The sequence below is a fragment of the Bufo gargarizans genome, chromosome 1, assembly GCF_014858855.1.
Source record: "Bufo gargarizans isolate SCDJY-AF-19 chromosome 1, ASM1485885v1, whole genome shotgun sequence".
NCBI classification, from domain to species: domain Eukaryota; kingdom Metazoa; phylum Chordata; class Amphibia; order Anura; family Bufonidae; genus Bufo; species Bufo gargarizans.
Genome location: NC_058080.1, coordinates 131606597 through 131632455, shown reverse-complemented (window position 1 = coordinate 131632455; position 25859 = coordinate 131606597). Strand labels below are relative to the sequence as shown.

Here is a 25859-nt window from a genome sequence, read left to right as displayed (position 1 = left end):
ATGGAAGTGGTAGGTCTCCTTTTGTGATCCCTTCCCCTTTTCCCTCCTGCCCTCAAACTATGTATTCTTTTTTTCTATATTAATTTTATTATTTGATTAAGAGAATGAGATGCATCGCGGGGATGGGGAGGTTCGGAGTTGGGTGATTGGGGGGGTAAGTACAATTTATGCTTTGTTTAAAGTATAACTGTCATTTTTTTTTTTTTTTGGGAGTATTGGATTGTGGTGATTAAAATCACCTTGGTGGCCCTATTTAAACTTTTCACTGTGTATTCAATTACCCCTTATTTCCACAGTTTTGTTCCCTGTACTGCCTATTTTTACCTGTGCTTAAAATAGGGTTGCTATGCAGGGTCCGTCTATGTGTTGAAGGACGGAGGACGCAGAAGCAGGCAGCCTGCAAGGTCAGATTACTGACAGCCATGGACTGTAAGTAAATGATTAAAGCCAGGTCCTCCCCAGCAGCTGATAACAGTGCCTGGGCTGTGTGCACTTCTCCCTGTCCCTGCGCTTGGCAGACGCTCCTTCACTCAGCAGAGCTGGAGAATGCAGAGTTGGAGCAGCACAGACCAGGGAAGGGAGATCTGCCGTCTGCTCACTGTATAAATGAAAGCAACATGTGGTAAGGACCCCTTTGTGCTGCAGGAGATTAACCCTTTAGAGGGGAGGGCTCTGGTTACTGACACTTTTGGGGGGCTATTGTTACTGGCTAGTGAGGGCAGGCGGGATTAGCCTCAGGGTGAGGGCAGTGGCGGCCATCTTAACTGAATAGAGAGATTGCAGTTTTATGCAGACTGGTTGCTAAGGGCTGAATCTTATTAAATATAGGGTAAGTCAGTCTAATAGTAACTGATTCTGGAATATCATGTTATTAGCAACTACATATATGAAAATTGAAATTAGGGTCTAAGTGTGACAGTTATCCTTTAATAATGTAATTGTTCCATTAGTTTCAAATAAAAACTCTTTAAAAAAAAATTAAAATAAATGCCCAAGTGTACCTAGAAGAATTGATGCTGTTTTAAAGGCAAAAGGGTGGTCACACCAAATATTGATTGAATTTAGAGTTCATTTTCATTCATTTTGCATTTTCATACTTTACATTTTTTAAAGCATTCTTATTTTGCAACATTTTTCCACACCTGCATAAAACCTGTGTACTGTACTGTATAAAACCTTTGAACCCTATAATATAGATGTGTTGGATGAATTGCATTTTATAGCAAATACATACTAGACTCCTAACACAACCAGTTAAACATCATAACATACCGTGCAGTCTTGTAAAACTTGAAGAGAACTTACATTGTGACTGTTCTTTATAGACATCACAGTTACTCGGGACACTCACCGTCACTGCTGCCCCTCAGAATTACATCTGGAGATGGTGTCTGTTGTGATCGAGAGCCAAAGGAGTCCAGGCTATCAAACGAATCATCTCTTCCATGTCTTGGGGGAGATAGAGAGTCACTTCTCTCTGAATCCCAGCAGTCTATATAACCACTGTCACGGATGTTCCTTTTAGGACTTTCAATTTCTTCATTTTCCTAAAAAATAAATAAAAATGAAGACATTTTCCAGGGGAATAGTTTTATTTAACAAGGGGACTGACTGGGTTAAAAATTCCCTTGTGGCTGCTGTTCCAACACTGCTTCAGTCCCTGCAGCTCTGCACTTCCTGCTGAAGGGCTTGACACGGAGGCAATGTCTTGGACCACCTGCTTAGTCAATCACTACCGCTAGCAGTGACCCGCTTCAGACAATGACTGCCCGAGATTACCGTCCAAGCTAATTCCTGTGGGTCAAGCCCTGGAGCAGGGAAGTATGGTTAGAAAAGTCACCAGATCAGTGAGCACTTGCTTTTTATTTAAACCTATTTCTCCCACTTTTCAAGTAAAACTAGTACCTGAGAGTGGTGCATGACAGGTGTCCTGTAATACCAAGTAGAATTGTAATATTTATGGGTGACCAACAACTGGAAACAGCATGTCAAGTAAAAATGTCTATCTACATGGTGTCTTCTAATATGTTAAAGGGACAGTACAGTACTAAACATATAAATGCATAAAGACTGACCAGTCTTTGCCAGCTCATAACTGCAGGGGGCCAAGAACACCCTCAGCTGACCCACAAATTCTGAGTACAAGAACAATGGCCGCCTTTGACTGTCTAGTCTTGCTACATTTTTCACAGGGCAAGCAGTGTGCAGCCAAGGAGGGAAATCCTTCGGAGGAAAGGTCAGTATAAAACACCCTTAACGCTTTCCAAATAAAGACCCTGTTGAATTCAGCAAACAGGAAAAGGAAAATACAGACATATGAATGACCTGTCTGCATTGTGGGATCTAGTCACCAGAGGACAGGGTCTAAGAGGAGGTGATTTATGACCAGTGATGTCAGCAAAACGTTTACCACCATATACACAATGCGAGTGTACTCTGTGCTGTATACTAGTAGCAAAGCCAACAAACTCACAAACTACAAACTTCTCAAGCAAGGAAATGCTGGGGATAAAAACCCTGCAATATTTCATCACGTATTTCCCTGAAGGTATTTGCTTCAATCTTTGGGATCCATCAGAAGCTAAACCATCTGCAGCCAAGCAAGACCAGACCAGATGAGGTTTATTTCTTTACAAATTGCACAATGCTGAGCAAACATCAAGCGCTTTGGTTCAGGAATGTTAACAAATAATTCATAAATGCAGCCAAAGTTACAAAATATAGCTAAAAAAATAGAAAAAATAATTCCCTCCAAAACATTTGATCTTTACAATTTCATTGTTGTTCCCCATCTTGACAATAATGATTTTTATCTCAACCAAGTTTCTGCTTGTTTCTCCAGCAGTGCATTATCCATCATTAATTAGCACTACATTTCCCCAAACCTGTAAGATGGAACATAATCAATGATGAAAATACACTTTATGTAAAATAAAACCCTAACGTGGTACCCTACTTAAAATTACTGTACAAGTAATGTTCAATGCTTACCAGTTTTCTAGGGCCCAGCAAGATCCAGCAATCCACTATAATTAAAGGGGTTTTCTGGGACTATCTAACCTATCCTCAGGATAGGATATCAAAATCAGTTCGTTGGGAGGGGGGAAGGGGGGGTCTGACACCCACCAATCAGCCGTTTCAGACAGACACTAATGCCAGAAACTATACAGTGGACAGAGCCAGAAGCAGAAGGCTCGTCCACTGTGTAGTGGCCATGTAGGGGTACTGCAGCTCAGCTCCTATTCAAGTTCTCTAATTCTGCAGCAGGTGGGTCACCAACTACAAAATGCTTCAACCTGGGAACTTGCACTTCCCTTATATTCACAAGTATCATTAGGCACACAACTATTTTTTGCGGATCAGATGCAGACCCATTCATTTCAATGGGGTAAAAAAAAAGATACATGTCCTATTCTTGTCCGTTTTGCGGGCAAGGATAGGATATTCCTACAAACCCCTTAGTGACCACCCAAACGCCTTTTTACGGCGGTCACTAAGGGGCCATAGGCTGGGTCCAGCAGGAGTGCCGATCCGGGCTGTTTAACACTTTACATGCCGCGGGCAATGGCGCCCGCCGCATGTAACGTGCTGACAGAGGGAGCGGACTCACTCTGTTTCCCATCAGCACCCTGCAAATGCAATCGGGGGGTGCCGATGTGTGTGAATGCTGGTAGGGCTCTGATGTAGGCCCCAGACCAGCCTTCAGTAATTTCCAGTAGGCTGGTAAAAAAAAACGAATAAAAAAAACACCTATATTAAATAAAAAAAATTCCATTAAAAAGCAACCTTTTTTTCCATTGAAAATACGCTTTTCAATAAAAAAAAAAATTGCAAAAAAAAAATTGCAAAAAAAAAAAAGAAGAGCGTATGCGGACCGGAAATATGGAAATGTAGTTGTGTGGTTGTGTGAACGGGGCCTTAGATTGATGGTTTAAGTTTCTTGCCATTTGATCACAAAAGAATATAAATTAGCAGAACAAGGGGGAGGAGGGGGGGTCACATTGGCGTTTTCAATTCCATTATTGCTTTCCATTATAAAATGCTTATAACGGAAAATAACAGAATTGTAAGACGGAATTAAAAACGGAAACCTTTACAGGTATTCTGTTTTGATCCGTCATAATAGAGTTCTATGACCAAAAATAATGGTACCGTCTGGTTTCCGTTATCTTGGACGGCCCTGTCGTCAGGACTTTCTTTTGGCCTCATGCACACGGCTGTTGTTTGGGTCCGCATCCGAGCCGCCGTTTTGGCGGCTCGGATGCGGACTTATTCATTTCAATGGTGCCGCAAAAGATGCGGACAGCACTTCGTGTGCTGTCCGCATCCGTGGCTCCGTTCCACGGCACTGCAAAAAATATATAACATGTCCTATTCTTGTCCGAGATTTGCGGACCAGAATAGGCATTTCCGTTTTTTGGGGATCCGTGGTTTGCAGACCGCCAAAAACGGCACGGCCGTGTGCATGAGGCCTTTCTGTACAGGAAAACGGAAACTAAAGGAACCATTATTTTTGGTCAAAGAACTCTATTATGACGGATCTTTACATTATAGCTTATCTCTAAGTAGGCTTCAGTACTGGTCTGCGATCATTATAACTGATGGAAATAACTGAAGAGTGAACTCAGCCCAACACACTCAGAGAATCTGCACCATACCAGTATTGGTCTAAGTATAATTCGTAAGGCTACTTTCACACTTGCATTTTTGCTGGATCCGGCAGGAATCAGAAAAACGCTTCAATTACTGATGATACAATCATCTGCATCCATTATGAATGGATCCGGTTGTATTATCTGTAACATAGCCAAGACACCACTGAAAGTCAACGGGGGACGGATCAGTTTTCTATTGTGTCTGAGAAAGCGGATCCAACCCTTTGACTTGCATTGTGGGTCATGCCAGATCTGTTTTGCTCCGCATCCCATGACGGAAAGAAAACCGTAGCTTGCTGCGGTATGCTCTCCAGTATGGCAACGCAACCAAAAGGAACGGAATGCATTTTGGAGCAATCCGTTGTGTTTAGTTACATTTTGTCCCCTTTGACAATGAATGAGGACAAAACGGAAGTGTTTTTCTCCAGTATTGAGATCCTATGACCGATCTCAAAACCGGAAAATGTAAACGCTAGTGTGAAAGTCATATAATGTAGGCGTTATTCTGCACATTGAAAAAAATTTAAAAGTGGATTAGAAGATCATTTCTTTATTAATAAAACTCATTGGACTGGCTCTTATTCTCATTATTAAACCATACTATACCTTTCTCATCTGTGCGAGCATACCCTCAAATTCCTTCAAATCCAAGTCATTTCCACTGTAGGAAGCAGAGCCGTTTGCTGCTTTTCCAAGCCAATAAACCGTGACTAGTACCTGAAATAAACCAAAGATTGTAAAAAAAAAAAATCATCTGAGTTATAAGAAATATTTGGATCCACAAAATTCAGATTTATGAAGTTCAACATTCAATAAGGTAAAGTAGAATGTGGTCATATGTGATTCTAGAAACATCAGGAATGCATTATGAAGAATAAAACGGAATATGACTTCACACCATTGTCTGCCATTTCGATAAATGTCCAGATGAATGACATGCTGCCAGCTGTGTAGCATAAAACGTTCTGTTTCAGCGGTGGTGCATGGGAATTACTGGCAAAACACCCAATTCTGCTTATTATTCCATTATGTGCTGCAGATGGCTTTTCACAAGGTTAACATTCATCTACATGATACTGAGCAGGAAGGGTGGGGAACGAATGGTCTAGGTCAAACTCATCCTTCAAACGAGTATGATAAGCTTGACTCTCAGTGGAAGTCAACGTGTCAACACCACTGGTACCATTTTATCATGCAATTATTACCACCGCCCAGTCAGACTGATTCAGAGGAGAGCAGAAAACTGATAAGTCACAGGGCCTCGAGGGGGGAACCAGCACTAACGCAATGTACAGTATACTACTAGAGTGAAGGTTCAAGTATTCATGTTACGTTACTGAAGACTGAGATTAATCAAAGCTCCTAGGTCCACAAAAATGTTGCAGACTTATTCTATGTAAGCAGGGAACTTAGAGGGAACCTGTCATGTTCAAATCACTCACTGATTGGACCACCCACTAAACTCCTAAGCTCAAAATGATGGGCATGAGGGGCGCTATTTTAGAAGAAAGTTGGCACAAGCTTTTTCAGATCAGGTGGTCCTGATCGGAAAGGCAACCGAATACGGGCTTTTACTCTTCTCTTAGTCTTTGTCTTTGATTAAAATGTTGTCCAGGCCCTGAAAAAAAATTGGGAATGGCAGAGCATGGCATGTGAGCAAACAGAAAAAAACAACAATCCCCTCCTCTGGTTGTTACGGATCCTGCAGCGCATCTCCGTCCTCGCCCCGTCTGGTCCTAGCCTGGCTAGAAGTGAGACGTGCCAACACTTTATCACTGCCAGGTAATAAACTGTCTCAGTGGCCACATGCTGTGTCTGAACATGTTACCACTGAGGCCACTGGCGTTAGGGCTTCACGTCACACTTCCGGTCAGACTAGTACCAGAAACAACAGGGACGGTGAGGTGTCATGGGAACAGAGTTAATTAGAGCAGGTGAATGTTTATTTTTTCTTTTTACTTACACACCATGCTTGGCCATCCCCAAAAATTTTACGGTCTGGACCTAGCCCATCTTCTATTCAGTGTAGTTTTTCCTACCATGCTCCCTTGTATCCTGGTTCATTTCTATCATCATCCTGAGGCTCGATTATGTTTCAGAAGTTGGTACCTATGGCTGCCGGTTAATCCTTGTGTATTGTACCCTCGGAGAGCTTTCTCTGGTTTCTCAACACATTTTTTTTCATTATTGTTTTTGGATTCTTACATGGAAAACTTTAATAAAAGTATGACGAAAATAAAATTAGGCAATTAGCCATGTGGTCAACTGAACTGTTTCTCGGCACAAAGTAGCTGATGGCCACTTCAGCCAGTGATGTCAATTATCAAAGAAACAAAATGGGGCGTATTTAAGGGTACTTTCACACTTGCGGCAGAGGATTCTGGCAGGCAGTTTTATCACCGGGACTGCCTGCTGGATCCGGCAATCCGGACGCAAACTGATGACATTTGTCAGACGGATCCGTCTAACAAATGCATTGAAATACCGGATCCGTCTCTATCCGGTGTCATAATTTATTTTGCATTTTTAAAGGTCTGTGCATGCGCAGACAGGAAAGCCAGATCCGTTTTACCAGAACACTTAATGCCAGATCCAGCACTAATACACTTCAATGTAAATTCATACCGGATCTGAGATTCCAGCAAGTGTTGAGTATTTTTGGCCGGAGAGAAAACTGCAGCATTCTGCGGTATTTTCTCCGTCCCAAAAACGTAAAAGGGACTGAACTGAGGCATCCGAAACGGAATGCTCTCCATTCAGAATGCATTAGGATAAAACTGATCTTTTTTTTTTCTGGTATTGAGCTCCTGTGACGGAACTTAATACAGGAAAACAAAAACACTAGTGGGAAAGTAACCTCATCTTTGTAAAAGTCTATGGACACCTTTGTGTATTTAAAATCAATAACCCCATATCTCACTGTAATGCAGCACATAATAAAATTGCACTTGTTTGTTTACTGGTATCAGCTTTGCTTCACATGCTCTCAGAAATGCTCCTCTATGAGATTCACTCACTGTTGGGATGTCTCCTGAGGCTCTGTGGGCGTTCCTGCTCCACAGCCCCACCCCCATATCCTGTTGCATAGCTACACAGCAGTCAGCTACTTACATATAGGCTGCTGGAACTTGCAAGTAACTTGGTAGTAAGATTTCTAATCCACACCATGGTGAGTCTTACAGTATGCTACAACATGTAGTCAGCAGATCTATTTCTCACTTTCCATTCTGTCCATTATTTGTAGACGCAATAGACATTTCTGCTGATAACGTTACTGCAGCGATCTACAATGCAGCACCCTCTTGGTTTTTATATTTTTGGTTGTGCACCCACAATACTGCTTTCTTCTGATAATCTGATGGTGTAATAGGGTCTTTACACTGTGAGATGATTGCTAAAGAGCGTTCATATGAAGTTAGCGATCATTGGCCAAAATACCGTCCTGTGCAATACAGGCTATATACTACATTGTGTGTAGTAAAAAAGTAATCACTAATGGTGCATTTTCACAGCCTGAGAATCGGGCAGATTACCCAGAACTAGAAAACTGTGGTATCGCCAGATTCATACTGACCTGTAGAATAAAGATCACAAGTCAGTTTTACCACATAGTGAACGTCGTAAAACGCCACTATTGAATTTTTTTTCCCCACTTCCTACTACATTTTATGCAATATTATATGATGGCGTTGGAAAGTACAAATTGTCCAACAAAAAACAAGCCTTCATCAGGTCGCCTACTATGACACTGTGTTCGCCGGGCTGCCCGCGAGACTAATGTCCCATAACCATATGTTTTAGTAACCTACGATGCTGTGGCCCACTCACGGACCATATGTCTCGGAGAGCATAAGGTCATGTGCATCGGTCCCTAATTCAATTTTTTTGTGTGTGTGTGAGCAGGGGGAAGGGTGTTGAGTGTAGTAAAAATATTTATATACTTTTAATAGTGAAGCCCTTTTTTTGAATGTTGATTTATCTTTATATAAAACATTGGGAGGCGGGTGATTTGAACTTTCATCCCAACCTCTGCCAGCCTCCCCTCTTTCTGCTAGAATTCAGAATTCATTGTTCCATAATTAAGGCCCCTTTCACACGAGCGAGTATTCCACACGGGTGCAATGCGTGATGCAAATGCATTGCACCCGCACTGAATCCGGACCCATTCTTTTAAATGGGTCTGTGTACATGAGCGTTGTTTTTCACGCGTCACTTGTGCGTTGCGTGAAAATCGCAGCATGTTCTATATTCTGCGTTTTTGACACAACGCTGTGAATTGATGCGTTTTTCACGGATGGTTGCTCAGAGATGTTGTTTGTATACCTTCAGTTTTTTATCACGCGCGTGCAAAACGCACTAAATCGCATTGCACCCGAGCAATAAAAACTGAACGCGATCGCATACAAAACTGAATGAACTTGCGCATTTTTCACTGAACGCATCCGGACTTAATCTGCTCGCGCTCGCCTGCAAGGGGCCTAATGGAAAGTCATCCTGGCCCAGATGCAGCAAAACAAGCCCAATCCACTATACTACTACCACTGTGTCTCACAGCTGAGATGAGATTTTTTTTTAATTTATTCTGGAATGCAGTGCAGTGCTCATTTAATCCAAAAGGTTCTATTTTAGGCTTCATGCACACGACAGTTGTTTTTTGCGTCCGCAAAATAAAACCGATTCAGCATCCGTTTTTTTGGGTGGGGGAGAATCCGTTTTTTCCACAGATCCCTTGTAATAAATGCCTATACTTGTCCGCAAATGTAAAAAAAAGTAGGACATGCACAATTTTTTTTGCTGAAGGGGCCGGATGCGTTCAGGGGAAATGGTGCGATTTTGACACTAAAACAAGTCAGTTTTCACTGCGATTGCATTCCATGTTTGCGTTTTTCTGCGCGGGTGCAAAACATTGTAATGCGTTTTGCACATGCGTGAGAAAAATCGGCATGTTTGGTACCCAGACCCGAACCCGGACTTCTTCACAGAAGTTCGGGTTTGGGTTAGGTGTTGTGTAGATTTTATTATTTTCCCTTATAACATGGTTATAAGGGAAAATAATAGCATTCTGAATACAGAATGCATAGTACAATAGGGCTGGAGGGGTTAAAAAAAAATAAAAAAATAATATAACTCAACTTAATTCACTTGATCGCACAGCCCGGCTTCTCTTCTGTCTTTTTCTTTGCTGTGCACAGGAATAGGACCTTTGATGACGTCACTGCGCTCATCACATGGTCCATCACATGATCTTTTACCATTGTGATGGATCAAAAGGTTAAAACCTTTAGAGATAGGTTTTAACCTTTGCCAGTCCGATGGGCATCAACAACTCTTTGTCTGAGATCCTCAGAAATCTCCTTTGTTTGTGCGATGATACATTTCTACAATCGTGTTGTAAAGATTAGACTTTGATAGATCCCTGTTCTTTAAATAAGGCTACTTTCACACTTGTGCTTTCCCTTTCCGCTACTGAGATCCATCCATAGGATCTCAATAGTGGGGGTAAAACACTTCTGTTTTGTCCCCATTCATTGTCAATGGGGACAAAACTGAACTGAACGAAACGGAGTGCACCAGCAGCATTCTATTGTCCGGTATGTGGTGCGTAGCAAGACGGATCTGTCATGATTCACAATGTAAGTCAATGGGGATGAATCCGTTTTCCCTAACAATAGAAAACGGATCTGTCACCCATTGACTTTCATTGGTGTTCATGACGGATCCGTCTTGGCTATTTTTAAGATAATACAACCGGATCCGTTCATAATGGATGCAGACGGTTGTATTTTCAGAACAGAAGTGTTTTTGCTGATCCAGGACGGATCCAGCAAAATTACTGGTGTTAAAGTAGCCTAAAACAGATCACCCGCTCACACCTGATTGTCATTCCAATGATTGAAAACATAGGACTCTAATTTCACCTTCAAATTATCTCAAGGTTTACATATTTCTGCCACCCACAGACATGTAACATTGAATTTTTTCCTCAATAAATAAATGATCAAGTATAATATTTTTGACTCATTTCACTATTCCACTTTCCTTTCCTAAAAAATTGAAAATTTGTAAAGCTTTGCAGTCTTCACAGCGCAGCCGACAGCAGGACGAAGAGGATCGCAATGTAGGTGAGGAGCGGCGGCGTCCAGGAGAGGTAAGTGTTTTTTTTATTTTATAAAACATGAGGCAATATGGAGATTCTGGGCACTGATGCTGGGGGCAATATGGTGATGCTGGGGGCAATATGGAGATGCCAGTGACTGATCTGGGGGCAAAATGGAGAAGCCAGCGAATGATGCTGGGGGCAATATGGTGATGCTGGTGACGGATTCTGGGGCAGTATGGTGAAGCAGGGGGCAATATGGAGATGCCAGTGACTGATCTGGGGGCAATATGGAGATGCTGGTGACTGATTCTGGGGCAGTATGGTGATGCAGGGGGCAATATGGAGATGCCAGCGACTGATCTGGGGGCAATATGGAGATGCTGGTGACTGATTCTGGGGCAGTATGGTGATGCAGGGGGCAATATGGAGATGCTGGGGACTGATGCTGGGGGCAATATGGTGATGTGGGGGCAATATAGAGATGCTGGGGACTGATCTGGGCGCAATATGGAGATACTGGGGGCAATATGGAGCTGCTGGGAGCTGATCTGAGGCAATGGGGGCTAACATGAGAGGCAATGGGGGCTGTTATGAGGCAATGGGGACTGCTGGGGGCTGATAGGAGGCAAAGGTGGCTGATTAGAGGCATGGGGCTCTTATTGGGGGTCTGATCTCAGGTCTTGTTGGGGTTTTATTAACATTGGGGGTCTTATTGCTGGTCTGACCTGAGTTCTAATGAAAAATATATTTTTTCTTATTGTCCTCCTCTAAAACCTAGATGCGTCTTATAGGCCGTTGCGTCTTATAGGGCGAAAAATACAGTAATTGCAAAGGCAGCAAAATATAATCTTGTGATAGCAAAAAATAAAATAAAAATCAAGTATAAGGAAACACAGGGCCTGCATACCTGAAGTGAAAGGTGCAGAGCTGTTCAGACTGGATGGTGCCATAGGGCTTAGGATAGACAGGCTGGAGGTCTATGTGGAGGAATTTCACACAACTTGACAATATTAAACAGCTTCAGTGTGACCTTCTATCAACGACATCACCACAACATAAGCTTCCTTAATGGGCTGCCGCTATTTGTGCAGAGCAGTCCTCTCGATAATGTGGTCTACACAGGCGAGAGCTAGATGTGACTTCTCCATTATTTTACTAAAATGTTTATACAAGGATTTTATCAAGAGCATGGCATCTCTAACAATGTAGACTACTCCTAACAAGATGGCATCACCTTCATATACACAATGGCGGGAAACCACAAACCAGGGTGTAACAAGTAACTAGGGGGCCCCATAGCAAAATATGGAATGGGGGGGGGGGGGTATGCCCTGTTAAGACCTGAAAGGCTTACTAGGCTCTGTGTTCACATCTAGTTTTTAAATTGGTATATTGCGAGTATTCCTCAACATATACCTCCGACTGAAGCCTCAAACCTATGCCACTGCATAAGCACACACTGCGTAAAAAAAACAAGAAAAAAAATAAAAACATACACCACACAGTAAGGGCTCATTCACACGACCATGGTTTGGTTCCGCATCAGAGCAAATTTTTTTGTGGCTCGGGTGCGGACCCATTCACATCGATGGGGCCGCAAAAGATGCGGACAGCGCACGGAGTGCTATCCGCATCTTTTGCGGCCCCGTTGAAGTGAATGGGTCCGCACCCGAGCCACAAAAAATTTGGCTCGGATGCGGAACCAAACCACGGTTGTGTGAATGAGCGTGTTGCTCCGTTCCGTGGCCCCACAAAAATTATAAGTCATGTCCTATTCTTGTCTGTTTTGCGGACAAGAATAGGCATTTCTATAAAGGGCCATCTGTTCTGCAAATTGCGGAAGGCACATGAGCGGCATCCGTGTTTTGTGGATCCACAATTTGCGGACTGCAAAACATGGCACGGTCGTGTGAACAAGCCCTAAACCTGTCTTTACTGTGCCCTTTAGGCACATAGGAAAGTATAGTAGATGGCGCTTTTCTATGCAGTAAATAAAATAGCAAAATGTAAAGGTATACCTACCCAGCATATGCCAAAGGGATGCTAATGGCATATACAAGATGCAAGGGGACAGTAGACACAGCTTTCCTGGTAGCTATGTCCATGACCATAGTGCAAGTGAATAGTTGAATGTGAATATAAAACACACCAACTACCACAACCACAAAATCTGCATTTATTTTTCTGCTGTATCCCTGTAACAGCTCAGCGGGTGTATCTTTTCTGGTTCCGCTCTCTCCCTGCAACTGTCACAGCTACTAAGGGTAGATACAGCTGGTGGCAGTTAAAGGATGGAACTGCGCATGTGCCACCACCTGGGAGATGTTACTGAGATGGACAAAGAAAAATGGAAAATAACAGCCAGCAGGTGGTGCTATACAGATACATTTCATTGAATAATGTAGTTTCTACTAGGGATCGACCGATTATCGGATTTACTGATATTATCAGTATCAGTGCGCCGCCCCCCCCCCCCCCCCCCAGTATTAAGCATTGGTGGCACAGTGCGCCCCCCCACCCCAGTATTAAAAACATTGGTGGCGCAGTGCACCACCCCCCCCCCCCCCCCCCACAGGATCCCCTCTCCCCTCCTCCTCCGAATGCTGGGGGCTCTGATCGGTTACCATGGCAGCCAGGACGCTACTGAAGCCCTGGCTGCCATGATAAGCTCCATGCTGCTGTGTGCACAAAGCACACAGCAGCAGGGACAGTGTGAAGTCCTATTCAGGGTGAATAGGACAAGGGTTCTAGTCCCTAAGGGGGCTAAAAGTTAGTAAAAAAAAGTTACAAAAATAAAACACCAAAATATTAAGTATATATGAAAAAGGAAGATTTACCAAAAAAATAAATAAATACACATTAACAATAAACATGAATTTTCAGCAGATTTGTGGGAATTTTTTTTATTTTATTTTTTCAAAAATGTAAATTCCCAGAATATCGGTATAAATTATCGGCTATCGGCCTGAAAGTTCACAAATTATCGGTATCGGCCCTAAAAAATTAATATCGGTTGATCCCTAGTTTCTACATTACATTTTTAATTACGTGCAATTACAAAAGTCTTTGGATTCAAGTGGTGGTTTGAAAAAAATGACGAATATTTTTAATGGGACAACCCCTTTAATCCAAAGAAAAAAAAAACTTCAGGAATATATTATGGTCGAAAAGTAAATGCAGCTTAAGACCAGAGGTACAGACTGGTTACCACATGGTGTATAGGGATATTCAAATCCCCTAAGTGATCTTAGCTGGGGTTCTTTTACATAAAGCTCAAATGCCCCATGTCAGTTTGTGCCTACAGGTGACATTCTAGCAATTCCACAATACTGCTTTCCTAAGATACTGAGGGGGTCATTTATTAAGCTGAAATATGCCTATATTACACGTATTTCAAGTGAAGATTGCGACAACGGCTAGAACTGGCGGAGGATCTGCCAAAGTTATGAGGGGCCGGCGTCTCTTCATAACTTCGGTGGATCCATCGACAGTACAGGGCTTTATTAAGACTGGCATCTAAAACGCCAGTCTTAATAAATGTGCCTCTAAAAGTCTACTCTGCATCCTCTAGAATGGGATGCCCAACTTGCGGCCCCCCAGCTGTTGCAAAACTACAACTCCCAGCATGCCTGGACAGCCTACAGCTATCGGCCTACAACAAGGAATGATGGGAGTTGTAGTTTTACAACAGCTGGAGGGCCACAGGTTGAGCATGCCTGCTCTAGATAAATGATTTGCTCCATTTTAAGTTCACTCCAGCTTCATTTTGGAGAGTCCTCCCTACACCTGCACTTTTGGGGATGAATATGAAAACTGTCTAGAAGATAAACTGCAACAGATTTATTAATCTTTTGCGTTGTCATCAGACACGGGTCAGCAATCTCGGATGCGAGAGTGACAGCCCTGGAGAAGCCCGCCATTCAGATTCCACGCACAGCGATCCGGTCTCAGCACACAATTACATTCATTAGTCCTTCTCCTGGCATAAATCAACAGAGAATTACAGTCAATTGGATTAGCGCTCAATCCCTTTGTAAAAACTCTCTTGTTGACAAATGTGAACATTGCTTTGAAATGGAAAAAGTCACATCCAGTATGGAGAGTTACATGGAGACTGACAGCTCAGTCAGGATCTGGTCTTGCAGGGCAGAATGTACTTGACTGATGCTGGCTCTGTGTTAGGAGTTGGTCTGCCCTAATGAACCTTAAGAGGCGAGTTATGGCACATCATTTAATATGATTTACCGCAAAGGAATAATTGCTCAGCTGCTGGCAGGTTCCATTTGTACAGGACTTTTTCTTCTGCCAGAATGGGCGGTTTCGGATCAGTTCCAGATCAGGCACCAGAACTGTAATTCCTTTGTCAGAAAGACTCTGCCAGATAAGAAGCGAGCCAGAAAGAATCCGATCAGATCAAATGATGTGTGTGAGAAGTCCTGCCACTAGAAGAAGAAACCCACCTTCTTTCCAATCCTCAACCACCCCAAGCAGCAGAAAATAACAGCAACAAACATAAAACATACTAAGATCTCAAATTAAACCATGTAGACACATACAAGTGAAAGCAACTCTATTATAGGTATCCCCTGCCGCTGCTCACAGGATCACTGGCTGAGGCGCATCATCACTGATTGACTAATGTTTGGCTGAGTAGGCACTTCCTGCGTGCCGAAACGGGAACAGGAAGTGGAGATCAGAAGGAACCTGGTACACGATGGAAGGACAGCAGAGAGGATTGTTGAGGTAAGCAAAGTTTCTTTAAATTTTTTGACACATTCTGCTTGTTTTCTAAAAACTTTTATCCCCCTGGACAACCCTTAAAATTCTTCATATTCATCTTGTTTAGAGATGTGTATGACTGATCTGAAAAAAACTATGGTTCCAAGGGGTTTGGTTAACAAATTCATGATGGGCGTGTCAAATGTAATATTGACGCAAGTCAAGTGCGCCCATTGAGTGCAGACTTCAGTATAGTGTAGGCTCGTTCTTTTCTTCCGGCATAGAGTTCCGTCGTCGGGGCTCTATGCCGGAAGAATCCTGATCAGTTTTATCCTAATGCATTCTGAATGGAGTGAAATCCGTTCAGGATGCATCAGGATGTCCTCAGTTCCGGGCCGGAACGTTTTTTGGCCGGAGAAAATACCGCAGCATGCTGCGCTTTTTGCTCCGGCCAAAAATCCTGAAGACTTGCCGCAAGGCCGGATCCGGAATTAATGCCCATTGAAAGGCATTGATCCGGATCCGGCCTTAAGCTAAACGTTGTTTCGGCGCATTGCCGGATACGACGTTTAGCTTTTTCTCAATGGTTACCATGGCTGCCGGGACGTTAAAGTCCTGTTTGCCATGGTAAAGTGTAGTGGGGAGCAGGGGAGCAGCATACTTACCATCCGTGCGGCTCCCGGGGCGCTCCATGCGCATGGGGCGATCTGACGTCACTCTGGAGCGCCCCGGGAGCCGCGCGGACTGTAAGTATACTGCTCCCCTGCTCCCCACTACTACTATGGCAACCAGGACTTTAATAGCGTCCTGGCTGCCATAGTAACACTGAACGCATTTGAAGACGAATCCGTCTTCAAATGCTTTCAGTTCACTTGCGTTTATCCGGATCCGGCGTGTAATTCCGGCAAGTGGAGTACACGCCGGATCCGGACAACGCAAGTGTGAAAGAGGCCACTACTATTGATATAGTTCTGCATGTCTGCTATTCAGAAGGGACCCTATACCCACATCTGTGAGTGCTACATAAGCTATGTCTGACGCTGATGTCTGGCCAAATCTGCCCTACAATATCACAGGGTGTTCCATGAGTCAACAACTTATGCAGTTTCTATCTGTAGAACATATTTGCCAACCCTCCCGGAACACCTGGAAAGCTAATGGAAAGGGGAAGACCTCCTGAACTCCGAAAAAAAATAAAAATGTTGATGAATCTACAAGATGTCAGGGAGTCCTCCTGGCAACTTCCAGAATCCAGCCCCTAGTGGTATTTGGCATCAGGGCTGCAACAGGAGACACAGCCTGAGCGTGGAAAAAGTGATAGGGCAGGGCTGCCAAGGAAATGGGCGAAGCTTGCAAAAAAGGGGGTGCGTCTCCCTGAACAAAATTCACGTTAACCTTCTATGACCCTGCACCACAATGTTGGCAAGTATGCTGTGAAACTGTAGGACGTAGGCAATTTATCATTATTATAATTGGTGTGATCAGGATTTATATTACACAGATTGTTCATTAACGCACAGAACTTATATTATTAATATACTTACATTTCTTAGCTTCCTGTTGCAATCTGAGAGTCTGCGTGAAGAAAAGGAACATAGGATAAGACTACATACAAAGCAGAATAATTCTGGGGCACAGTCTACCAGTCTGCCCCAATGGCATTACATTGTCAGAGGATGTCTGTGGCCAAGATAAAGAGAACAGTAACCGTGGACTACTTTGGATCATGGAGTTTACATCAGAGAATCTGTCATTTTTAACTTAATTACTCAGTCTAATATGCACTATTTTTTATATATATATATATTTTTTTTATATAATATCCATATGGGTATTTAGTGTGCTCTTATTGTAAACACGTTCTCACTGTCCATGCTTTAAAGAGTAACTAAACTTTTGTATAATTTTTTGTGAATGTGTCCCTAAACTATATTACAAAAACTAATTTTTAGTGCATTAGGGACATGTTCACCAAAAATGTTTACAAAAGTTGAGTTACTCTTTAAAGAAGCTTCTTCTCCATTGCCCTCATAGTCCGTTCAAGCAGGGTAAAAAGGTAAGAAATTAAAAATCCTTTTTTAAAGCCCTGCTTAGATAAGAAGTATCCCAATGATCAAATACAGATATTATCATTTTAATAAAGGGAATTACATGTTGTCTTAAAGGGAATTTGACAGCTCTGAAACACCCCCAGCAGAGTATAGTGTAAAGGACGAGTCTGATTATGTAACTTGAGAGGATTCCTGAGCACACTCGCATAAAGGAGAGAACACCTGCAGGAGTCCTTCCGATGCCCATCACAGCCAGTATGCGGAAGCACAGCATAGGATTGCGAGGACGTATAATGATATAAACTATATAATCAGCATCCCTTACACTAAACACTGCATACAGTAGTGTGGGGATGATTTCCTTTAGTGGGAACCCGTCAGCTGGATTCTGCACTATAAACCACCACTTTTTGGGGCTCTTTACTGGGTCTCCAAGCATGCCTGTAAGGCTGGCACATACTGAATAATGTAGAAAAAAACTTTTAACCATGGCTGTAGCTATAGCCATAGCGTCCATAGCACTTGCAATATGGCCCAGAGGTTAGTGGGTCCAATCAGGTGCAGGAACATTGTACCTTTTTGTGGGAAATAACAATATGGTGGCTTTTTGCTATAATCTGGGCTTTCTGATATATTGTGCTAATCCTTTAATGATTGCTTCTTATTTCGGTTTTAAAGGGGTCGTCCGGGTTCAGAGCTGAACCCGGACATATCTCCATTTTCACCCCGGCAGCCCCCCTGACTTGAGCATCGGCGCAGTTCATGCTCCGATGCTCTCCTTTGCCCTGCGCTAAATCGCGCAGGGCAAAGGCATTTTTAGGAGTTCCGGTGACGAACTGAGCTCTCCATGGGGCTGCCAGGAAGCCTGGTGACGTCACCGGCACTGATGAACGGGCTTTAGCGCTGCCCTAGCCAGTAAAATGGCGTCACCGAACACACTGCTGGGCAGAAGCTTCCGCCCGGCAGTGTGTTATGATACACAAAAGAGCCCGTGCCCTGCACGATCTAGCGCAGGGCAAGGGAGCACATCGGAGCATGAGATGCTCCAATGATAGCCTCAGGGGGGCTGCCTGGGTTAAAATAAAGGTATGTCCGGGTTCAGCTCTGAACCCGGACAACCCCTTTAATTTTCTTACTCTAGGCGGTGGGGGCACCATCTTATTTTGACATGGGACCCTATGAATTATAGTTACACCCCTGCTTTTAACTGTTCACGCTCTACAGGTGAAACTCAAAAAATTTGAATATTGTGCAAAAGTCCATTTATTTCAGTAATGCAACTGAAATACTGAGACAATTTGAAGGCTCGGGAACCCTTTGTTTAGGGGGTATGGATTAATTAGCTGACTAGAGTGTGACACTGAGCCTAGAAAATGAACCTTTTCACGATATTCAAATTTTCTGAAATTGAGACTTTGGGGTTTCATAAGCTTGTAAGCCATAATCATCCAAATTATACCAAATAAAGGCTTGAAATATCTCGCTTTGCATGTAATGAGTCTCATATATTAGTTTCACCTTTTAAGTTGCATTGCTGAAATAAATTAACTTTGCATGATATTCAAATTTTTCGAGTTTCACCTGTATATTCGATTAACCTTGCAATAGTCCTCTGGGTGGAGAAGCTTGCCGCAATAGTTATATAGTTTCCGAGGTAATCACAGTCTGACATCTGCAGAATCGCAGCAGAAATCTTTCCCATGTGATGTGTCTGTGCTCCCCAATAATTTGGCTTATTTTGGACACTCTCTGGAATGTCACTCATGGGTGTGATTGCAGCAGGGAATGTGTGACTATTGAGGCCAATGGCTATTGCTAGGTCTTTATAATGTAGCGCGTGAACAATGAAAGGTTCACCATGCAGTTTGGCTGACTCTTGTGTACAGACAACAGGAACACTTCAAATTTATTCAACAGCATGAGGGCAATTAATCATAGAGAAATTCTTCTGATGAAGAAAAATATCTAAACATGCTGCAAGCTATAGAGGAGGCAGAGCGGTGCCAAGAATATCTGTGCACACATGCCCACCGATACAAGGTCAGGAGATGCCAAGCCTCAACTGCTCCATTAAACTCCTCATTGGGGCTCATGCACACAAGTGATTTTCAGTTAAAAATAAAAAAATAAACTGTCAAGTTTTCTTTCTGCAATTGCATTCAGTTTGGCAGTTTTTCCACATGGATGCCACCAGTTTTCATCACTCAATTTTTCCTTAAAGGGTTCTTCTGAGGTTTTACTCCGTATCTGAACGGTGGGGGTCTGACACCCGATACCGCCGCCGATCAGCTGTTTGAGAAGACACTGGTGCTTGCTGTAGTGCCGCGGCCTTCTCTCTGCTTTTTCCAGTGACAACATGTTCATCGGTCATGTGGCCTAGGCGCAGCTCAGTCCCATAGGAGTGAATTGGGTTGAGCGAGATACCAAGCACAGACACAATACAATGTATGGCGATGTGCTTGGTAAGGAGCACCTCTGTCTTCTCAAATAGCTGATCGGAAGGGGTCCTGGGTGTCGAACCTCCCACCGATCAGAAACTGCTGGCTGACCCAGAGGATAGGTCATCAGTATTAAAGTCTTGAAAACCCTTTTAATGGGCAGAAAGCCACTACTAGAGCCAGCAGCTTATCGCCACAATGACAAAAAGAGCGGACAGCTACAATCCAACCTTAGATCAACATCTGCTGTCAGGGGAGTGTTAGCAGGCCCTCATACATATTAGACAGTGGGCTGGTCCAGCTGAAATTGGCGAGTTCAGCCAACATGTATCTAATGTGCATATCCAGGGTGCTACTCACATTGCCACCACCTTGGACCACATTTATTTTCTGCCCTGTGCTTGGGTGTAACAGGTCAGCAATATCATATATTACAGTGTATGAGAAGACAGACAAATGTGAACCATCATCACAAAATGAACTGGAGTTATAGAGATACACACTATCTCCTCTGCAGTTTTTTATTTTTTATTTAGAAGGACGAAGACTGAGAATAAACTAAGGCTAGTTTCACACTAGTGTTGAAATCTTTCGACAGGCTGGTAGGGCAGAGGAACAGCCTGCCAGAGTTTATTATTTGTGGCATAGCTGGAGGGGGCCGGAGCACTGCCAGGCCCCATTGACTATAATGGCTGGACAAAAAAAACTGTGCTTGCAGTGGTTTTTGCCTGTATGAATCCGGGCACTAATGCTGGAAATAGGCCAGATCCCCGCCGGGTCCCATTATAGTCAATGGGCTCGAGCCATGTGGTGTAGGGCTGAAACGATTATTCGAATAACTCGATTAAATCGAGTCAAAAAATTCATTGATGCAGTTTCCCTGCATCGAGGAATCGTTCAGATCACGTGATCACGGAGCGGGAGTGAAATTAAGCGTCTCACTCACCGCTTCCGTGTCCTCCGGAGCCAGAGAGGCAGGACTGAGCGGCCGGCACAGCTGAGGGAGGAGGAGGAGGGAGTCTCTCCCTCCCCACTGTGCGCGGCTGCCGCTGAAGACCAAGGAGGAGGGGAGGGGAAGAGGAGAGGAGGGGAGGGACTGTGGCCACTGCACCACCAATGAATGTGCCGGCCATATCCCACAGGGTCCCCCTCCTCCCCCCCATCATTGGTGGCAGTGTCAGTTCAGATCGGAGCCCCAGCAGTGTAATGCTGGGGCTCCGATCGGTTACCATGGGAGCCAGGACGCTGCTTAAGTCCTGGCTGCCATGGTATGTTAGTGAGCAGAGAGCAGTGCATTATACTCACGTGCGCTGTGGCCGGCGGTCGCTCCTTCTCATAGGTCTGTGCGGCGCATTGCTAATGCTGTAAGCATTAGCAATCCGCCGCACAGACAGAAGGAGCGACCGGCGGCCACAGCGCACGTGAGTATAATGCGCTGCTCTCTGCTCACTAACATACCATGGCAGCCAGGGCTTCAGTAGCGTGACTCCTGGCTGCCATGGTAACCGATCGGAGCGCCAGCATTACACTGCTGGGGCTCCGATCGGAACTGACACTGCCACCAATGATGGGGGGGGGGGAGGAGGGGGACCCTGTGGCCACCAATGATTAATACTGGGGAGGGGGGGTTGCGTTACGTTACCAGAGGGGGCATATCAGAGGCTGGGGGAGGCAGATCAGAGGCTGGGGGAGGCAGATCAGAGGCTGGGGGAGGGGGGGGGGGGGAGGCAGATCAGAGGCTGGGGGGAGGGGGGGAGGCAGATCAGAGGCTGGGGGGAGGGGGGGGAGGCAGATCAGAGGCTGGGGGGAGGGGGGGAAGCAGATCAGAGGCTGGGGGGGGGAGCCAGATCAGAGGCTGGGGGGGGCAGATCAGAGGCAGGGGCAAGCAGATCAGAGGCTGGGGGGAGGCAGATGGAGAGTGGTTAATGGAGGCTGCAAGCACCACCTTGGCATGTATAAAGTTATTGGTTTAGAGAGGGGTTAATGAAGGCACCTCCAAGGTGCTTTCATTAACCTCTTCAGACCAATAACTTTATACATGCCTAATGCCAAGGTGCTTCCATTAACCCCTCCAAACCCAATGGGCATGTATAAAGTTATTGGTTTGGAGGGGTTAATGGAAGCACCTTGGCATTAGGCATGTATAAAGTTATTAACCCCTTCAAACCAATAACTTTATACATACCTAATTACGTACGTTATTTTAAGTAGCTTTTTCTTATTAGATTACTCGATGAATCGAGAAATATAATCGATAGAATACTCGATTACAAAAATATTCGTTTACTGCAGCCCTAATGTGGTGCAGCATCTGGCTATCCTGAATACGATGAACTCCGTCAGGCTGTTCCTCTGCCGACACAGATTTTAACGATAGTGTGAAACTAGCCTAAAAATAGTGTATGCACTTGTATTTACACATATATTTATTTCTTTCCAAAGTTTTCTTGTAAACAAAGTGTAGGGTCCACCAAACGGTTCTGCCAGTGGCCATGGCCAACTTTGAATAGGTCAGAGCAGGGGACAGGAGTGAGGAGCTGGTGTGTATATGAAATAGTATGTGCTGATATTATCTGAGCTGACACTTTCTTCCCGGAACATAATCTAATCAACTTCATGGCCAATAAAAATGAAAACTATGAACAATGGCTCCACTATGTAGATACCCACCTGACTGTTGTTCTGTTTGAGTTGTCCTGCAGATCACCTGGGTCAAAAAGCTGAGATTCCTTCAGACCAAGTTCTTTACAGCCCCGTAAGAATAATGTTATGTTATCCTGCAATAAAAACAGATCAACTATTAAACAAGAAGATCAATTTTCATGTTGTAATTATCCACAAAATGTGTAACATACAAATATATAACGAGTGAAGCTTAGATAAAAAAAATTACTAAAAACAACAAAAACAAAAATGAGATAAAAAAAAGGAAAAAACTCCCTTTGGTGCAAATACTTCCTACAGGAAGAAATACAGGGGGAAATTTATGAAAACTGGTGCAAAAAAAAAAAAAACTGGATTAGTTGCCCATAGCAACCAATTAGATTTCACCTTTCATTTTTCAGATCTCCCTTGGAAAATGAAAGGATCAATCTAATTGGTTACTATGGTCCCCCTGTGGGGGAGAGTTATCAAAACTGGTGCGAAGCAAAGTGGCTTAGTGTCTTAAGAATGACAAAGGTTTCCTTTTTTTTTTCCATTACTTTCTTAGCAATGAAAGCAGCTTAACAATTTATGTAACAGGACCAGCTGACCTGGAGTATACAATGTAAGCGGCCTTCCTGAATGGCTAGCAGCTGTCTGCATCCTTTACAGAAGACGTGTGTGTCCAAGTAGAAACACTAACGCTGGGTTCACACCTAAGCGTTTCGCAAACGCGCGTTTTTATGCGCGATTTTGTCGCGCGTTTTTATGCGCGTTTTTTGTAATAGTAAACGCGCGTTTGACGCGCGTTTGGGTGATTGACAGCAGTGTTGTCCAAAGAGTCTATGGCCCAAACGCGCCAAAAAAAGCTCCTGTACTTGTTTGAGAGTCGGGCGTTTTACAGCGCGATCGTACGCGCTGTAAAACTCCCAGGTGTGAACCATTCCCATAGGGAATCATTGGTTCTTGCCTGTTGTGCGTTTTACAGCGCGTAGGAACGCGCTGTAAAACGCTCAGGTGTGAACCCAGCGTAAGGGTACGACCACACGGCATGGTGTTTTGCAGAGCATACTTAACCATGATAAATTCTGCACACAGTAAAAGTGTCAAAACACTAGACCACGCTGTAGGATCACTTTTACCCGTAAATGACCAAGACAATTTTGGCAACTTTTTCATTCTTTCATCCATGCCTTCCATAAACTATCATTTTATTAAAAATGTTTTATCTTGCAACCAACAGTGCCGTATATGGTATTGCTATGGTGTATATATTAATGGAATAATTAAAGGTCTACTGCAAAACTTCAAAAACAATTATTTGTGAGATGTATTTTAGGATTCATTTTTACAGTGTTCACCGTGCAGAAAAGACGACATTCTTTTTATTTTGCAGGTCAGTATGATTATGGGGCTACCAAAGTTTTATGGTTGTTCTGTTTTACTAGTTTAAATTAAAAATCCTTTGTGTCGACATAATCTGAGACCCATAACTTTTCTTTTATTTTTCTGCCCACTGAACTATGTAGAGTTTGTTTTTCACATTTTCTGTTGAAGGCACGGCCGGTGACCAAACCATAACAGTTCTGGCATTAGGAATATGTTTATTTATACCATTCATTGTGCGGGATAAATGGCATTGCAATAGTTTGGATGTGGCAATACCAACTATACTTATTCTTTACTATTTATGTTTTTAATGCAATATAATGCAATATGTGGAAAGGGATTTTCTTATTCTTACTAGTTGTGTTTTCAATGTTTTTAGAAACTTTAATAAACTTTTATTTCCTTTTTAATTCGTCAGTCAATAACTAGGAACAAACCAGATGTTCCCAATAGTTGCCAGATCCTTAGCCAAGATGAAGGCTACATTTATCACGCTCTATAGGATAAAGCGATCGATTCAGCGATCACTTGTTCCCATAGAAAATCATTTTTTTCTGGGCAGCAAATCCCTTTTTAGACAACAAGATCTGATACACAGGAACAATGCTGGCCTAATGACCCGATCACCCAACGAAAGAGTGTCTACTCTTTCATCGGGTGATCGCTAGTACCTTTTACACAGGTAAATTAATGAGAAGGAGCATTTCTACAAATACTCATTCCTGATAATCGTCCCGATTATCGGTCTGTGAAAATGGACCCCAAAGGGACTTGACCATAATTCTATATTGCAATGTACTGTACCCATGGCATCATCCTATCACACCCCTAACATGGCAGGACTGGGAGGCTTCACTAGCTCAACACCTAGTTGTTAAAAGGTGGGAAGAGGAGCTCCAACCCCCTGATCACAGGTTAAACGTCCGGGATTGGAGTTATCCATACAATCCCCACGTGTATGCGACATACATACGTCAAAATGTGCTTAGGGATCACGAGGTCTAAATGAATACTTCTTTAATTCCATTTCCATAGTATGCCTGACATATTTCTTTTACTTATGTCTCCAATCCACATGGTTTTACCTGTCTGTACACATTTTTCTGTGTTAAAAACAACATATGATTCCAGATGCCATCATCTCTACCCTTCATATTTTGACTGCATGAAGACCAGCTAAACATAACCTGGAGATTTGCAGGTTACGGGCCCGTCAAGTTGTCTAGAAAGTGTTGCTTTGAATCAGGATTCCTGCACTGATATTTTATGTAGATTACATTAAAAACATCCACATATCCCAGATGTTTGTGATGTGCTCAAGGTGTAAAGGGAACTATATATGGTAATGTTAGAGTTTGTGAACATAGTTCTAGGATTAAGTTCTTAGGTTTGAAGGAATCTGCAGCTATGTTTATACAATGTCATAGAATTTAAGAAGTACAGTATGTGTGAAAAGATAGACCTTCGACACCTTGGCTTCAGGATTCATGGTTCTGGTTCCCCAGAACTTCACTGTTTATTCACACTGTGAATTATGATTCAAATCAAAAACATATTGTAATGCAAGAGACCAACAGGTTCTGTAACACCTAGATATTGATTCATTATTGGACACTTCCTTAGAAGAATATTTTATAAGGCACCACGACTAGTGAGAATAGATCAGATATTTAATAGGATGTGCCACCACAAGAAGCAGTTACAAACTTTCCATTGTTTCTGTCATTATCACATCATGAAGAAGTCTATTCCACAGATTCACAGTTCTTATGGTAAAGAAGCCTTGTCGCCTCTGGAGACTGAACTTTTTCTTCTCCAGTCGGAGGCAGTGCCCCCTTGTCTTTTGAGGGCATTTTACATGGAA

At 43.3% G+C, this 25859-nt stretch overlaps 1 protein-coding gene across 1 annotated transcript in view; it reads right to left on the bottom strand.

The window, feature by feature from the left end:
- Positions 1-25859, bottom strand: part of LIMCH1 (LIM and calponin homology domains 1) — a 323950-nt gene that overhangs the window by 138494 nt on the left and 159597 nt on the right. Inside the window, exons 4-7 of the mRNA XM_044276674.1 lie at positions 22634-22740; positions 17019-17049; positions 5262-5372; positions 1352-1547 (exon numbers count right to left, since the gene is read on the bottom strand). Of these exons, the coding sequence (XP_044132609.1) occupies positions 1352-1547; positions 5262-5372; positions 17019-17049; positions 22634-22740 (445 nt within the window). The remainder of the gene's footprint in view (positions 1-1351; positions 1548-5261; positions 5373-17018; positions 17050-22633; positions 22741-25859) is intronic.